Source organism: Carettochelys insculpta, chromosome 2, assembly GCF_033958435.1.
Source record: "Carettochelys insculpta isolate YL-2023 chromosome 2, ASM3395843v1, whole genome shotgun sequence".
Classification (NCBI taxonomy): Eukaryota; Metazoa; Chordata; order Testudines; family Carettochelyidae; genus Carettochelys; species Carettochelys insculpta.
The window spans coordinates 124,115,304-124,133,925 of NC_134138.1; the positions used below are offsets into that span (position 1 = coordinate 124,115,304).

At 43.3% G+C, this 18,622-nt stretch overlaps 1 protein-coding gene across 2 annotated transcripts in view; it reads left to right on the forward strand.

The window, feature by feature from the left end:
• The window catches only part of MAK (male germ cell associated kinase), a 67,020-nt gene that overhangs the window by 13,989 nt on the left and 34,409 nt on the right, over positions 1-18,622 (forward strand). For both annotated transcript variants that reach the window (XM_074985913.1, XM_074985915.1), the window contains exons 3-8: positions 200-254; positions 1,790-1,911; positions 2,566-2,645; positions 4,890-5,022; positions 5,110-5,281; positions 13,496-13,663. In XM_074985913.1, the coding sequence (XP_074842014.1) occupies positions 200-254; positions 1,790-1,911; positions 2,566-2,645; positions 4,890-5,022; positions 5,110-5,281; positions 13,496-13,663 (730 nt within the window). The remainder of the gene's footprint in view (positions 1-199; positions 255-1,789; positions 1,912-2,565; positions 2,646-4,889; positions 5,023-5,109; positions 5,282-13,495; positions 13,664-18,622) is intronic.

Genomic DNA, 18,622 nt, shown 5'->3' on the forward strand with positions numbered 1-18,622 from the left:
CATTTTCAGAATTGTGGTAACTCTTTAAAACAGTACAGTTCACTAGATTAATATTTGCTAAAATATGTTTGAAATTTATTGAAAACACAGAATTTGATTGTTATTCTGCTGAAAAGTGACATGTTCCTGACCTTTCTTGGTTTTAATAACATTTTATGGTTTGTTCAGAATACACTGTATTTTCTGAATTTTATTTCAGGATGAAAAGGAAGTTCTATTCTTGGGATGAATGTATGAATTTGAGAGAAGTGAAGGTAAAACTCAGAGCATAATGTGTTTTTAATGTATACTGAATGTCGAGTCTTTACTTTCTTGTTTACATTTATGCCTTGGTTAGTGCTATGTATAAAGCCAGATTTATTAAGGAGCTATCAGGAAAGCTTAATCTCATACCTGACATTTTGTTTTCAAAAGTTTTTTACATCCAACTATGTAGCTTAATATTTTAAACACTGTGCAGCATCAGAGTGAACTGGAAAATGATGAAGCTAAAAAATTCTATATTTTGTGATTAAAAAAAATTAATATTTTTAGTATTTATATTATATGGAAGGCTTTTCCATTTTCTGGTTTAATTCAAGTTATATTTATTTATCTTTTATTCAGATGAATTTGGGTTGTGGTCATGATTTTGGAGAAAATATCCATTTACTTTGGCTGTGTCTACATACAGAGTTTTGTCAACAGATGTGGCCTGTTGACAAAACGCAAGGAGTGTCTACATGCTTAAAGCATTCTGTCAACAGATTCTTGACAGAACTCTGTGTTTGCCTCAACAGTATTATCCCTCAAAGTCTGGGTCTAAGCTAGAGAGTTTTGTTGACAGAAGCTGGCTTCCAGTTCGCCAGGCAGCCCTGTTTGCAGAGCTTCCGGGCAGCCATTCTGTCAGGAGGAGGCAGGGCAGTCTGACTACTCACTGTTGACAGAGCAGATTGCTCTTTCGATCTCTTTTTACGTGTAGGCGCACTCTGTTGACAGAGAGAACGACAAGAAGTCCTGTGGCATCTTATAGACTAACAGATATTTTGGAGCATAAGCTTTTGTGGGGAAAGACCTGCTTCATCAGAGTTTTTGTTGACACAACTCTGACAGATGTTGCTGTCGACAGCTGTTTCTAATGTAGATGTAGTGTATATGTTTTCTGTTGGTTGGCATTGTCTCTTTTACATACATATTATAGATAATTGAGTGCCTGACTGAAAAATGTTGGATTTATGCATGCAAATAGTTTCTGTTGCACAAACTGGATACTCTGGGAAAATGTGACCCTGCAGGTCTTTTTTCATAATTGTTACATTGAGGAGGAGGAATGCAATAACCCAGTGGTTCCCAACCTTTTCACTAGTGTGAACCCCCAGTCACCCCTTCCCAAACCATTTGTGGACCCCCATCAAAATCAGTTTTAGCTGCTTTGAAATGAAAAAGGAAACCATAACATAGGTTTTTGGACAGCAACTAATAACATTATAGGAAGACACATAATTTAAAAATAAGAATTCAAAGTAACTTTGCAATTTATTTATAACTTATTTTCTATGATAATTTTTATTTATCTTATCTTTTTTTCCCTGCAATACCCTCACAGACCCCCAAAGATCCATGGATCCCAGGTCGGAAACCACTGCAATAACTTATTTGGAAGAAAGCACATAAAACTAGGCAAAATACATTCTATTTGTCCAAAGGCTATTTCTAATGTAGAATTAATAAAAAGTCAAGCATCACTCTGTTTTATCTTTGTTGAAGAACCAAAGTGTCATAATTTTTATACATCTGTTGCTTATTGCAGTCTCTTAAGAAACTGAATCATGCCAATGTGATAAAACTGAAAGAAGTTATCAGAGAAAATGACCACCTTTATTTTGTGTTTGAATATATGAAGGAAAATCTCTATCAGTTAATGAAAGACAGGTATGTTTCATTTGTGGAATATGGCATTGGCAGTTTTTTTAATGAGTTTTATTGATATTTGACCAATATGTTTAAAATTCCTGTTTTAAGCCTTATCCATGTTTAGTAGATTCAGATAACTAAAATTGTTCTTATACTATGTCCTTAATTTCACCTCTGCAGCTATACTGAAGTTAATAGAAGTTATGCCTATATATCTGAGAACAGAATTATGCATTGTTCAGTTTTCAGTATATCTGGGATAACACAACCAGAGAATTTTGAAGATAATATATGTTGATTCTAAACCATACAAGAATTTGCAAAAGTAATTTTCTTAACCCTTTTAATATATGAAGAACTAGTCTGATATTTCACCAACTGCTTACACTATTGGGTTTGGCTTGTGATATGTATGTATGTGTACACAAAAGAGAAAGAGAGAGAGAAGAAAAATATTCATATACAGACTTGGAACTTGATCCCTCAGCCTTTTAGGCAAACAAAACACCCTTTGCAATCAGAGAGTTTTACTTGAATATGGAACGACAAAGTAAACCTTAGATTGTTAATATGAAAATTTTACTTTGATCTTTCACCCTTGATGCTGATGTTTGAAAATGTTAAATTTGCCTGAAATACTTAAATATGTTACGTAAATGTGTTTCTTTGCAGAAACAAGTTGTTCCCTGAGTCAGTCATCAGAAACATGATGTATCAGATATTACAGGGGCTAGCTTTTATCCATAAGCACGGTAGGTTTCTTTGCAGAATTTAATTGGGCAGCCCTCTTTTGGGAGAGAAAATAATGCTCGGCAATCCTAGAAAAACCTTAATGGCTGTGATTACAGGTTAAATGGCTTGAGTATAATAGAAAATATATGCCTGCCCAGTGTAGTGTCCAAAATCCATCTGGATTTTTAAATATTTTTTTCTTCTGTAATTGGAGGCTTTCTCTTCTGAAAGCATCAATATTTATTTAGAGACTGTTTAGTAAGCTTTCAGCCTTTTATATTAAAAATCATCTTTCTATTTTCCTGTTCATTTTATCTATTATAATTTTTTCTACCCCCATCATTTTCTCTGTAACTTGCCAGAGAAAATAAGATGTTCACTGATAATGAAATAGCGTTCCTAGGGATCTCTGGCTTAGCTTTTGTACACAAGTATGGTAAGGCTCTTCACAAAAGAGAAACTCTTCTGTCTTTACTTATATTCTAAGTCAGTTGTTCCCAAATTATTGTATCAGTGACCCCTTTCACATAGCAAGCCTCTGAATGTGACCTGTGTTATGAATTAAAAACAGGTTTTTTTACTATATGTAACACTATGGTAAAAGCTGAAGACAAAATGGGGCTTGAGGTGGAAGTTGACATCTTGTGACATCCCTGTCTCTCACACACATACATCACATAGTAAGCTTGTGTTCTTCTGAGGGCTCCGAATCCCTGTTGAAACTGATCTCTAAAGTGTCATTTCTTGTATTTTTATTTATGATCATGGATTATTTTTGATCATTAGCAAACTTCTTTTTAGTATTCATAAAGTAAATGAGTGAGCTGCATGTAAGCGCTTGTGAAAAAAATCTTATTTCTGTATTTCAATCTTAATATATTATTCTAATCTTAGATATTTGGGCACAGAAAGATAAAATTTACCATGTCACATTTTGCCTTCATATTTAGAGCTGCATTTTTCTGATTTTAGATTTTCAGTACAAAGAAAACCTATGACTTCTTGAAAATATTGAATTGCAGTATTAATTAGTGAGGTCGACAGATTTATAGCAAGTAACAGCATACTTGCATTAAACAGCAGGGATGGTTAGACCATAGACCATGTAATGGAAGAAACTATGCTATACACAGTCTAATTTTAAAACATGGATACCTAAATAGAATTTCCAAATCCTGTATTTGGATGCTCATAATAGAATGTAGATACATGAAACATGAAGGCTGTGTCTATATGGACGCAAATCTTTGAAATAGCTGTATTTCGAAGATTACTAATGAGGCACTGAATTGAAAGCGCCGCTTTCAAAAGCGTGTGGCTCGGCGCGGCTACATGGGCTCCTTTTCTAAAAGACCCTCACCTTTCAAAATCCCCTTATCCCAATCAGTGGTAATCTTTGAAAATACAGCTATTAGTAATCTTTGAAATACAGTTATTTCCAAGATATGTGCCTGTGTAGACACAGCTGAAAAGTAGTATGTGTAATTGTGCATAGAAACACCCCAGATCAGAATTTGAATGTCCTGTGAAAAAGTGTATGTCTTTCCCAGGGTGATGAATAGCACTAATGCCTACAAGAATTGCTAACTAAAGAATATTGTCAGAGACTGTTGTTCATTGCTATATAAGAGGGGAAAAAACCCAAGCTCGTGTTCTTACAAGAAGTGCTTTGTTTCTAAAATTGGTTTCAGTTATTTAAAATTATTAAACAGAACAAACAACCTTTAACTACCATTGTTCATCTATTCACAGTTCCAAAGTGAAACAGCCATTTCCTGAAAACTGTTACACGTTTTTGTAAGTTTTAAAAACAGGTGTTTGTTCTTATTAACTTAACAATAAAATATAATTAAATCAGAGGAAAACTTTCTTCCTTTATAATAAAATTTATTTATTTTGAAAAAATGTGTATAAAAGAAAAGCTTATGGTCTCCAGAGAATTCCCAACTGAATTTTGTATGACTAAGTCTACGTCTTTAGTGCCACAGAAAATTGACCTACTCAGGGTTTTGTTTTGCACATGCATGAAATGGCACTTTCCAGGGTCAAAGTCAACCCTGGAACTCCTAGTAAGTGTTGAGGATTAAGAAAGGTCAACGGGAGAAATGCTCCCATCGACCTTCCATGTAGACAGCCGTAGCAGTTGACTGCTGATAAGTCAATTTTAGCTACGCAGTTGGTGTAGCATAGACATAGCCTAAGCCAAAGTTGCATATTGAACAAGTGATAGCACAATTTATCTTTTTCTGTATATGTACTCATAGGTTTTTTCCATCGGGATATGAAGCCTGAAAACCTTCTCTGTATGGGTCCAGAGCTTGTGAAAATAGCTGATTTTGGATTGGCTAGAGAACTAAGATCTCAGCCACCATACACAGATTATGTTTCTACCAGATGGTATGTGATTTATACAGTAAACATATGTCTTTAACTTACCTTTTCTTTGTACCTCCACTTCTGACTTTGGCCCATTATTTCTTATAGGTACCGTGCACCTGAAGTTTTGTTGAGATCTTCTGTTTATAGCTCTCCTATTGATATATGGGCTGTTGGTAGCATAATGGCTGAACTTTACACACTGAGACCTCTTTTCCCAGGAACAAGTGAAGTTGATGAAATCTTCAAAATTTGCCAAGTGTTGGGGACACCAAAGAAGGTAAGGCCAAACTAGATTCATACTATGAAAATGAATGAGAATAAAATGAATAAGTAACATTGGGCACTATATTTCTTTTAGGGGTACACATAAACATTTACCCTCTAGTAACTGCTTGTGCAACTGATACTTTCTAAATTGTGCTACTTTGTTCTATTGACATACAGAATAATACTCGTTTTTGTATATTAACACCTTTATGATCTGTGGTTTTTACATTCACTTACTCTCTCTTATATGAATCCAGATAAATTAAAGATTTTTTTAAAAAGATCATGCACATTTTTAAGGACGTTGGCATACAATTGATTTTTATTGTAACATGTTCAAATTATTATTATTTTGGAATTTATTATCATGTTTTAATTGGAGAATCGTGCCTTAAAAATGTGGGGCGGGGGGAAATGGAACATATGAACTGTAAGATAGTGAGTTTCTGTTTTTATGTAAAGTATTCTTAGCAATGTCCTCAAGGGAGGAAAAATATAGACAGACAGTCTGTTGGTGTTAGAATTGCTTTCCATTATTTTAGGCAAACAATGCTATTTAAACTCCAAGTTTTGAAAAATGTAGGTTGAATAGTACACATATGTACTTGCCTTTGCGCGCACACAATGAAATTGCCTGAACAAATAGATATCTGTGCAGGCAAATATTCAGGTATGCAAACTTATTTTCTGTTGGTACAAATCAGATTTAATTATTAAAAAAAAAAAAAAACTATTAGTGGTTGATTCTGTAGTGAGTTACAAAAGAACTACATAGATAGTACACTCTCTCTAAACATATGTGCCACTTACACAACACATAGAAAGACAGCCTCCACCCCAAGGAGCATCCTACTTAATTTGGAGACAATGAACCACAGCACAACAATTGAAATGGAAAGGAGGTGTGGAGATGCAACAAGCAGAAGAAAAAATGGTTTGGAGGAGGAGGATGATGCATGGTGCATGGGAAATGGGACTGAGAGATGACATGAACAGCAGTGATGGGAGCAAACAGTAACACAAAGGGAGGGTACATGGGAGAAAGAGGGCATTAATTGACACAAGAGAAATGTAAGTAGGGGTGGAAGGCAAAAATTAAGAGCCTAAACTTAATGTTGAAAGTGCAAGGAAGCCAGTGAAGGGATTTCAGGAGGGATTGGGGGTGGGACGGCCACAGTAGCAACAGTGGAAAACCACTCCATCTGCCAAATGTTTAATAAACTGAAGAGAGGCAGGTATGCCAAGGAGTGGAAAATCTGAGCAGTAGATGGAAGATGACAGAAGTAAGACAGGATTTTACTGATGGGAATGAAAAGAACCATACAGATTTTAGAGGCTGTATAGAAGAAAAATTGACAGGACACAGTTTGATTCTAGAGGTTGGCAAGGAAGGAGATAGGAGGTAAAGATGAGAAGTTTATGAGGCTGTTGTTGCTCTTTGATTTCTTTTGAGTAGTCCTCACAATTTTCTAGGCACTATCCCTATTTTAATAGAGGAGTTGTCAATAGTGATGGAGAAATGAGAGAGAGAGGGGACATAGTTGGGACAGAAATGTTAGATGTTTGGCTATGAATATATGGAGACTGAAATGCTGAGCAGATATCCAGAAGGAAATATTGAAGAAGACAGGTGCAAATTCATGACAGGGCAAAGAGTGAAAAGTCTGGGAAGTTTTTGGTATCCCATGGTGTAGAGGATGTAAATGTAGCGAACCCATGGGACTGAATGAGAACTGTTAGGCATAAGAGAGAGTTTCTGCGGAAATAGCTTATTAAAAATGCTGTGTATTACCTAGTAAATACTCTAGGGTTTTAGTCCTGATCAAAACATTCTGTGAATATTAATGGCAAAAATGAGCAAGTGAGGGAGGAGAGGAGAGCAAGCGACAAAAGACGATGGATGGCATGAATGGGTGTAGCCTTGGAGTAAGGATAGGGGAAGGGCCTTTAAAAAGCTGGGAGGGCGGGGCAATCGTGCTCAGTTTTCTGCAGTCAAAAAGTTGGTAACCCTTCCGGCACATAGCCCCTTGAGTACAATTACCAGCCTACTTACCTCAGAGTAGATGCTAGACTGTTCTGATGTGCTTTGGGATTGGGGTGGTTGTAAAGCCAGCCCCAGGATCAGTAAGCTGTAATTGGTTCCTCTGCGGCTCTTTTATTTGCTGGGTGGAACTGAGAGTCTGGCCTTTCGTCTGCCTATGACAATACTAAGTGCCATTCTTATAACAAATGATTTTCTGTAACCTTAAATCCTCCTTTTATTCAGTAACTTAATGTAGTAACTTGTATATCAAATGATACACTGACATGTTGTGCAACCTTATGAAAAAACACAAAGTCATAGGCCACTTCTGTGCATGCACAATTTTCTGGAAGGCTGGTGCCTTCTTCCAGAAGATCCGTGGAGCATCTACACATGAAAGGCACTCTTCCTGAAGGAATCTGGAAAAAGGAGCCACACATTCCAGATTCCAGATTCTGCTGCAAAACCAGGTAGAGCTCCTTCGAAATCATGTGTAGACGTTTGCAAGCTGCTTCTTCCAGAAGAAGCAGTCTGCCATGGCAGCAACTCACCAGAGAGCAGAGACATTCTAGGTGACCCCAGTGAGTCTGTGGTCTCTGGGTCCTGTGGCTTTTAGAGCTGTAAGGACCCAGAGACTCCATGGCAGGAAGCTGAGAGTGTGGAAGGTGGCAGCAAGTGTAAACCACACTCACCCAAGGCCCTGCAGCACTCACCAGCCCTGAGCCCAAGAGATAGTCAGCACCCCACACCACCTGGGGAGCCCAAATAACTTGGACAAGGGCAGCCAGGACCCTAACCAGGATCCCAAATGGAGGGCCCCCTCTTGGACAGAGCCAGAGCGCCAGGACCTACTGGGGCTCTGACACGACAAGGTCCTCCACAACACCAGCGGGCACTGGAAGAATGCCCCGACCTTCACATGCCTTGCCCAGGACCTGGCTGCCCACGGCCACCCTCCCAGACCCCTGAGCATGTACAATGCAAGGTGAACAAGCTGCAGCAGGGATACATGCAGGCCCAAGACAGCGCCTGCAGATCCAGCCATGCCCCAGCCACCTGCCCCTTCCACTGGGAGCTGCAGGACCTCCTGGCTGCCAACATTGCCTCGCCACCCTGGGTCACCATGGAGATGGCTACACCAGAGCCCCCTGCCACACTGGAGCGGGAGGAGAGCCCTGCCAATACAGGCGTCCCAGCCGCTGGAGAGTCCTTCAATGGCTTGCTTGTCGTCAAGCTGCCCTCCGCCACCAGCAGTCAGGCTCCCAACAGTCGGGCATCATCAGACCTGTTCAAGGCCACCTCAGGTAAGCACATGCCACAGCAAATCCCTGGGCGGGGGTGGGGCATACCCAGGTCCCAGTGCGATGCCCCAAATCCAGATGGCCTGTCCCACATCGGGGTCTGGGGTGTGGCCATGCCTGCGGGTGACATCTGGCTCCCTCCCCTGCAGAGAGCCCCCTGAGCGTGCCTAGGGTCCCTCAAGTGACATGACTGCACCCAGCCCATCAGCTCCCCAGGCAGGGACCCCCCCATAGCCAAGCTCCCTCAGCTCATCAACCCATTTCTAGGGGGTGTCACCACAGACAGCGCCTCTGCCCTGGCACCAGACACCAGTGTGGTGAGTGCATGGGGGCTTGCATGGGTCCGGGGTGGGCGTAACCACCCAGGGGGGCTGGGATCATGGCACACAGGGTCCAGATACAGTACTGACTCCCCTTCTCCCCCACCCGCCCCACCCTCTGTCTTACAGCAACACCATCTGAGAGGTGGGAGAGGAGCCTGGGGTCTGCCAGCCCTGTCCAGGCTGGAGGACCCAGCAGCCCACCATCCGGGCCTGGACCAGCCCTAACCCCCACGGCATGGTGGCCATGGGTCTGTTGGACCAGATGCCGGGGCCGTGAGGATGAGGCTGTGGCCTACACAGCCACCTTCTGCCACCAGAATGCCCTGGCAGAGAGGCAGCTGGCCCTCAATGAGGCCGAACTGAAATTGGCGCTGGGACATTTTGGGGGGAGGTGGTGGGGATGCTCTACACAGTGTGTGGGGCCCTGTCCAACCAGCCCCCAGCTGCCCCTCCTGCCCCTCTCTCCCCCAAGGCCCCTGCTGCTCCCACCCCGTCCCCACCCCATGACCTCGAGGCCCAGGTTGCTCTACTACCCCTGGGCCTGCCCGCAGCTGCCCTCAGGGACACTATGGCCTGGCTCATGGCCACAGTGGTCCCATGGAGGGTCCCCTGAGCTGAGACCCATGCCCCACCCCACGGAGGCTGGGCCTGTGGCAGACCGGCCATATCTCCCAGTGCTCATGGCCCCATCAGCTCCATACAGGGGACCATGCATCTGGGGTGGGAGGGTCACCCGCGGGCGCCAGGGCTTATGGCCCTTCATCCCATCCCTTGACTAGGGCCCCTATTATCCCTGTCCCTGTCCCAGTTTGTATGCCCCTGTTCCCTGACCCCCATGTATATATTTAGGCAGTCTTGGGTTCATACAAGCTTGTTTTGTTTTATGGGTGCTATTTACATAAAAGGTGTTCTCTAGTTCTACATTCAGGGTTAAACACATATTTACATTGCACACCCCCGAGTACCTGATTATCGTGGGGGACAGTAGGGGAGGTGGTGATGCGTTGGGGGGGTGTGTGGGGCAGGCTGGGGGGTTCATAGTCCGCTGGGCGAATGCCTCCTAGATGTGGACCCTGTCGTGGTTGAGCCGCCTGTTGGGGGAGGTGGTGGGCTGCTGGTACTGGGGGGCCAGCTCTGCCATCCAGCCCTGGGGCAGGGTCCCCTCAATGCCTCAATGAGGTTGTGGAGGGCGCAGCAGGTGGGCATGACCTGTGTGCCGTTCTCCACCAACACATCGAGGCGCGTGAGGAGACATCTGAACTGCACCTTCAGATGGCTGAACATACACTCGACCAGGTACCAGGCCCGTGTGAGCCAGGGATTGAACAGCTCCTGGGAGGGTGTGCAGGTGCATCAACCAGGGCTGGATGGTGTAGGCCGGGTCACTCACGAGCAGAGGGGCATGGCGACCTCTCTGATGATGTGCTCCTGCTGGGGCAGGAATGTTCTGGCCTCAGTCTTGTGAAACAGGACAGAGTTCTGCAGGATGCGCACGTTGGGCACCCTGCGTGGCCAGCCCACATAAACGTCCATGATCCTCCCCTGGGCATCCACCACCACCTGGAGCACAATTGAGTGGTACCCCTTGTGGTTGATGTAGTGGCTGTCACTGTAGTCCAGGGCCTCGATGGGGATATGCGTCCCATCGATTGCTCCTGAGCATTGGGGGAACCTGAGCTCCATGAAGCCCTCGACGAGCGCTTCCAGGTCCCTGATGTGCACAAGCCACCACACCAGCAGGTCGTCAATGGCTCTCTCAACCTGCAGGGGAATGAGAGTGGGCACACTTGTGGGCATGAGCGGGGGGTGTCCCTGCCTCCTTCCCCATCCTCTCCCTTCCTTCCTCCTGGGCCCTCCCCCCACGACTGGGGCACCCGTCTGACAGCAGGCATGTGGTATCCCCTGGGCTACGCCTACTCACCCCCTGCTCTGGCCCCTCACCCCCCCTCAGTTCCCCTCCCTTTGGGGGGGAGCCTGGCAGGGAAGGTGTGGGGTTGGGACCCACGGGCATGGGTCTCCGTTGCCACAGGAGGCCAAGGAGTGTGGCCAGGAGAATGGCCAGCCTGCAGGTCAGGGCAAGCTTGCTGGCCTGTGGTTGCTGGGGTCCATGCCTGCTGGTTGGGCCATGCAGGACAGGGACCTGGGTCTGCCTTGCAGCAAGCAGCTCAGCAGGCCTCGGCAGCTTGTGCAGGGAGGGGCTGTTTGGGTGGGGCCCTTTAAGGGGCTACATGGCTGGCAGCCCCGAAAGGGCTCTCTGGCCACGTGGCCCCATCCACACCATTTCCTGCCCTGTTCTTCCAGAAGAGCACCAGTGCATGTGTAGATGTGCTCTTCTGGAAGGCGGGACAGCTCTTTCGGGTTGCCTTTAACGTGTAAACATGATCTTCCAGAAGATTCTTCATGGTAGAAGCGGCCATAATGCTAATGGATTGATTGCTGGCAGTTCCACAACTGTTTTTGTTTTTTAAATGTATGTTTTCATCTAATTCATTTCTCATTGTTCCTTATTTCTGTGTGGGTCCTGTAATTTTTCTAAAAAGTCTCCCCTTTCCTAGCTTGAGTTAGAAATTCATGTCTCCACGTTAATGACTTTAGAGTCCGTTAATAGGGAAGCAAATGTGATGTCACAAGTAAGTGCCTTGTGGCATCGCTACATAAAGTGGACAGACTGATAGAATAGAAAGAGCTTCTATTGCCATAAGCAATGATAGAGCAGTAATTCTGTGGGAGAAGGTGTGTGACAGTTTACTGGGGATGGGAATCAATAAAATGTGTTTTAGGTAATTTACTGAAGAATGGCAAAATGGTACTTAGATCTTCAAAGAACATTTTACAAGTAACAGATCTTGCGTGTTTTTCCTGTGCTATGTTATACTCCCTTCCTCCCTCGACTTTTTCTGTGTGATGCTTTCTCAAGCTTCAGCTTGTCCTATGATATGTTCTGTCTCAATTTTAACTGTGGGCCTGTTGCCAGAGACACAGGTAGGCATAAAGATTTCTGGTTCACATTAAGGGCCTAATCCTCCATCCACTAAAGTTGATGGGCATGTCTGCTAATCTGAATAGTCAAATTATCATTGGGATTGCACCTCATGCCTTCACTGGAGTCTTCCTCATGATTTATTTATGGCATCAAGCCCGTAACTGTGACTAGGGTCTGTAACTGCCAGAAATGTAGCACAAATAGAGCTTTAACTTTTAAGGCTATGTCTACACTAGACTAAGAATGTCCAGGGTCAGCAACCAAAATAGAAGAGCCATTTTTTTCGAATTTGGTAGAAGACTCAGTAATTCAAGAGCTGCAATGCATGTGAATGTGAAACAGCCATTAATAAATATCATGATACTTTTTGTAACACTTATTTTGAGAACAGTGCACATACAATGATTTGTAATGTGATCCATATTTACTGCAGGACATTCACAAACTTTTTACATATCCTATTTCCTCACACTTTACATTTGTGTTTGTACCACTGTTTTTGGGACTTTTACTCCCAGACTTCTCTCTCAGGAGGACACTGGGGGAGTTATCCAATGTTTTGAAATCACATATTGTTTGCTATTTAGATATGAGTTGTTCATTTTGGGGCTTTTAGACATTCACTATTTATCAAAAGTAACCAGGAGGGTGTGTTTTTTTGTTTTTTTTTTTTAAACTTTGCAATTATAGTGGTGGGAGCTGCAAAGAGTCGTTAAGGGCACACATGCAGCTCCTGAGCCACAGATTACAGACTTCTGGGGAAAGTCAACCACAGATACACAATTCTAGCTACACCTAGTGCATAGCTAAAATTGAAGTATCTGCACCCAGCTAACTTGCCCATCTATACAGGGGAAGGTCGACGGGAGAGTTTCTCCCATCAACCTCTTATTCCTCACATCTCACAAGCAGTACAGGAGTCAACTACAACCCCTAAGAGCTCTATTATGCACATCCATACTAGAAACACGAAATCAAACTCCAAAAGATAGACCCTAAGCGGGTCGATCTTCTGTGGTAGTGTAGATGTAGCCTTAAATACATGTTTGTTAAAAGATATATGTGTCAAAGATGAATGATTTAATGTATTTCTTTTATTGAAGGAGAGTACAATTGTAAGTTAACCATTAGATTTCTAATGGGTGAAATCTTAATGTTCAGATTATGGGACAAATCTTGGCTTCCCTGGTGTTAGGTACGTTTTGGATTGAGGGAAGTCTACCTCCAATGTTACCATAATTTAGCTGCCTGAACTCCCATCAGTGCAGGGATTCTGTGTATTCACCTTTCTCTGCAGAGAGGGCATTTCTGAGTGTGGGGTTATGGTTCCACCCCTTATAACCAAGCGGCAGGCCAAAGGGCTGTTCTTAAGTAGCTGAACACACTATGTGCAATTGTGCAGGTACCATAGCAATCACCGATGAATCCATTCTTTCTAGAACCTTTGCAGGTATTATGGATGCGTGCCATAGGATTGATCCAGCATTCGCCACTTAGGCTGCACCCCTCCCTCCTCAGCACACAGAACTGTTTTAATTTGATCCAAAATAATGCAGTGTGTTAACTCTGCCCTCTTGTTTTCACCTTTTAACAGAGTGACTGGCCAGAAGGGTACCAACTTGCATCTGCCATGAATTTCCGCTTTCCACAGTGTATCCCTATACACCTCAAAACTCTCATTCCAAATGCCAGCAATGAGGCAATACAGCTTATGACCGATATGCTGAATTGGGATCCAAAGAAACGACCTACAGCAAGTCAGGTATGACTGCTTAAGTGACAGATTCATTATTAAGGCTAATAACAATGTACACAGTGATTGAACTTTTAGCACCATCAGAGCAGCATATGAAATTAAAAATCATCCTCCAATTTTGTAGCTGTGGGTGTACAAAAGACAGGAAGGAAGTCAGAATATTCAGAGGTGGGTAATTCGAATGTTAACAAACTGTGATTTCTGTCCTCTTTATAATTTGGTCTTTAGACACTGTCAGCATGGGTCTATATAAGAGCCTGAGTCTATCGCAACTAACTTGAATAAATTCAATAAGCAAGTGAATAAATTCAGTCGTCAAGTGAAACAATGTGAACTAATCAATATGGTCTAATGGACAGAAGAGCACCAGCATAGATTCAGAGGACCATGGTTGTTTTCCTGCTCTGTGACCTTAAGCAAATTATTTCTCTCTGCTTCATTTTCTCCATTTTTAAAAGGGTTACTGATAAAAGTTTCCTTTGTGAAGTATTTTGAGATTTGTTGGAAAAAGGGCTATATAAGAGCTAAATATCTATATTCTTAGATGTGAGGTGAACCTTATTTATTAAGCAATCAGGAAAACAATTTAAACAATGGTATGTCACATCTTGTTTCATAAGATTTAATAAAACCCCAAAGTAAGCGTAATGCCAAGTACTAAAGATATCTAAATTAGATACATTAACTTTGGATAGCCACAAAAAGGTAAGTATGTTTGGAAGATATAAAGGAGGATTATGGTAGGCAATGTAACTGAAAAGGGAATATTGCAGGACAAAATGAAAATTCAGCTAAAATGCAGGTGGATAAAATGCAGGTGACTCAAATGTGATTAAGCTGATGATACGAAATAGAGCCAACCATCTCTCTCCACTTTATTACTCGTGTTTAGTACTAGTATTACGTAGTCCCCTGCAGCACTGTAGACCCATCACAAAGAATGACAGGCGATCCTGCTGTAAAAAAGGAGCAACTGATTTAGCCTATATTGCATTGTCAAGAAGTAAGCTGTGCAGTGCATGAAGGAGATGTGAGTGTGTGCTCGTGGAAGCATGCTCTAAGCTGTTAAGGAGTTGCTGTGCAATGGTCCATATGGTATTGTGATGTAGCTCTAAATTAGGGGTGGGGAACCTTTTTTGGGTTCATGGGCCACTAACCCACAGAAAAATCAGTCAACAACGGCCACATGCAAGTGAGAAGCAAAAAAAAAAAAAAAAAAAAGGGGGGGGCACAAATGTGTACCCCCCAACTGCAGAAAAGCAGAAATAAGAGACTTTCACCTCACTACCCTCAATCTTTACCCCAGAGCCTAGCAGGACCAGAGCTAGTAGATTTTATTCCCCTCCACCCTCAAGCTCCAGGGTGGGACTAAAACTTAGGTGTTCAGTTCATGGGAGTGGGTTGCTGGGGAGCAGGGTGGGGTGGGGGATGTGAAGTCTGGGCAGGAGGTAGGGTGCAGGAGTGGGCTGGAAGTGAGATGTCTGGGTGGCAGGGAGGGTGTAAAAACAAATTGCATGGGTATAGAGGGGGCAGAAGCGAGCTTGGGTGGGATTGTGGGATCTGGAAGGAAGGATGCAGGAGCAGACAGAGGGTGGGGGGTCTGGAAGGTGGTGCAGAAGCACATTGGGGGGGTCTGCAGGAGGGGCTTGGGGTGCAGACAGACTCTGGACAGGAGGGAGTGCAGGAGCAGAGGGTGCTGCAGGGTCTTGGCTGGAGGGAGCAGAAGATCTGAGTGCAGGCACCTACCCAGCACAGGTCTTTGTGGAGGGGTATTAATCTACATGCTTCAGGATAGTGCCCCCCACCAGCACTGCCCTCTGCCTCTCCCATTGGCTGAGATTCGAGCGATGTGGTGGGGATGATGCCAACGTGGAGCTTTTCCTTGGAGGTATGGAACCACTTCCCCCTCGCCCCCGCCAGGCAGAGCCCATGGGCTGGATCCAGATAGAGGTTGCCTGAATAGGACCCCCTACTCCCTGCAGTGGCACAAGCTGGCCAGCATTGGCATTCCAGCCATAGTGCCCTCCTGTGTGGCTAGGGCACTACCACCGGCTCGCACCCCTGACAAGTACAAGCAGGTGCTGAGCCCTGAGCCTCCTGGGCTGGAACCAGGCAAGCCATGGGCCAGATCTGTCCCACAGGCAGTAGTTTCTCCACCTGTTTTAGACACAGAGAGGTAACTGTGTTAGTGTGTATCTTCACAAAACAAACCAGCAGTCATGTAGCACTTTGAAGACTCACAAAATAATTTATTACAGTGTTGAGCTGTCCTGGGTCAGACCCACTTCTTCAGATCTGGAAATATTTGGAATATCTGGAAGTGGGTCTGTCCCACGAAAGCTCATCACCTAATAAATTATTTTGCTAGTTTTTGAAGTGCTACATGACTGCTTTCCTGTTTTAGAAAGTTTGAAAGCAATGTGTTTACAGTTACAAAATGATTTTCTGCTATATGTGAAATCTTTTTAGTCCTTTGTTTTAGACAGTTTCACTTTAGAATATTAAATGAAATGATGCTAGTGTCTGTTAACTGAGCAAACTTAAGCTCACATGAGCATGATCCACAGCCCTATCATCTTGAATTGGGATTGACTATTGATGTACAGAGCTTGAGCTGGCTTCTGTTTCCCCTGTTCTGTTTGGTGATATCACAAGTATCAAACAGTAGGGGACAAATTCACTCTTAGTTCTATTTTATAGACTTACCTAGGGCCAAGATAATCAAAAACAATTTTAGTTCCATGTTTTTTCCAGTATTACCTGTCATCTTAAATAAACTCCTAGATCCTAATGTTGTGGAATCAATGCTTTTTCAATGCTAGTAATGAGTACTGGTATCTCAGCAGCCCCAGCCATGGGATTGGCTGAGGGAGACGGGTGGGAAGACAGACCGTCCTATGTAATTGCTTTTGTTTTTATAAATTAATTTTTTCTTCCTGTGTGATTTTTTGCACCCTGTCCATCATGTACCCTGTCCTCCCTGAGCGTGGGGAAGGGAGAGGGACTTTAGATACAAAAGCAAGATTCTGATAAAATCATATCATGGTAGTGCTGTAGCAACCCCTTCTCCCCCAGCCATTTGGACTTAAATGGTTTTGACTTGATTTGCCTGGCTAATTTCAGCATTGTTTCCAGTGTGGTTTGGCTCCATCGCCGCACGCTAACCTCTTCAGGACTGAGTACTGGCACCCCCTTTTTTTTTTTTTTCCAAAAAGACACAAGGAATCAGAACCCAAATCTAGATCTGCATTTCACAATTGACCAAACTGAAATTTTTTACTTGTTGTGTCCTAGCTTTTTAAAATTCTTCCTATCCTTCAGAGGATTTCTTGTTCATTTGAGTAGGTGCCTGAGACCTTCCTTTCCTCTAACACAGGACATTTATATCACCAGGATGGTAGATTTCCTTTATGCAGTTTGTTGTATGCAAACTGCATTTAATCATGCAATGTGAGAGGTCTAATCATTGGAACTGCATTTACAAAGTCACATCCTGGTTTATGTATATGCAAAATAAAGAGCGAGTTCTGGCAGCTGTTCTTAAACCTCAATCCAGCTACCAATGAAGTGAATGGAAGTCTTTTCCTTGACCTTAATGAAAGTAGCTTAAGCACATAATGGCTATGTCTACACTAGCCAAAACTTCAAAATGGCCATGCAAATGGCCATTTCGAAGTTTACTAATGAAGCGCTGAAATACATATTCAGCGCTTCATTAGCATGCGGGCAGCTGTGGCACTTCAAAATTGACGCAGCTCTCTGCCACACGGCTCGTCCCGACGGGGCTCCTTTCTGAAAGGACCCTGGCTACTTCGAAGTCCCCTTATTCCTGTGAGCAGATGGGAATGAGGGGACTTCGAAGTAGGCGGGGTCATTTCGAAAAGGAGCCCCGTCGGGATGAGCCATGCGGCGGCGAGCCGCATCAATTTCGAAGCGCCGCTGCCGCCCGCATGCTAATGAAGCGCTGAATATGTATTTCAGCGCTTCATTAGTAAACTTCAAAATGGCCATTTGCGTGGCAATTTTGAAGTTTTTGGCTAGTGTAGACACGGCCAATGTATTGTAGTTTACTCTTAGAAATCTCTGTAACTTTAATGAGATGGCGCTGGCAATAAATAGTACAATTATGAATAGTAGAGGCAAAATCTACCCCTAATATACACAATACTTCAGCACATTTTTACAGGTCTCTTAATGCTGATCCTTTTTTCAGCAACCATTCTGTTTCTTCACTTTTGGTACATAGCTGCTATAGCAGTTAAATTAATTGGGCACGCCTTTAGGAAAAAAAACCAAAACAAAACAACAGAAACCTAGATCTCCTGAGGAGGGACATTTATAAGTAATATGAACTGGAACTTGCTGATGGTGGTTTGCATCTTTTACTATCTCAGCATAAAGCATTTTATTCTTAGGTATGTTTCTTAGGCAGATTTATTTGCATTGGCCTACATAAGGAAGCTAAGATAGAAAATTGACTTCCTAGATTGCCAAAGCTAAAATTGCGTATCTGTACCTAAGGCAATCATATAGCTAGAATCAATGTATCTGCTCTCGGCTTACTTGGCCATCGCTAATGAAGAAGATTGACAAGGGAGTGTTTCCCTTTGACCTCCCTTATTCTTCACATCTTGTGATGTGTACACGGTGTCCACTGTGACTCCTGAAAGCTTGATTTTGCATGTCCCTACCAGATGCGTGAAATCGAATCCTGGACGATTCAGGAAGACAGAGCTTCCAGAAGGAGGATTTCCTTCCATGAGATCCCCCCAGGGCCGTGCTTCTACACTGCTATTTTGGAGTCCATAAGAGTTTCTTCTGGACTCTGAATCATGTGACCATATGCTAATGAGGTGCCAGAAATTTACATCTGCACCTCATTAGCATTTTCCGGGCTGTTCAGTAGCATGCCACATTCGGAATAAGTGGCATGTGTAGAAACAGCCCTTGGGAATATTGCTGATT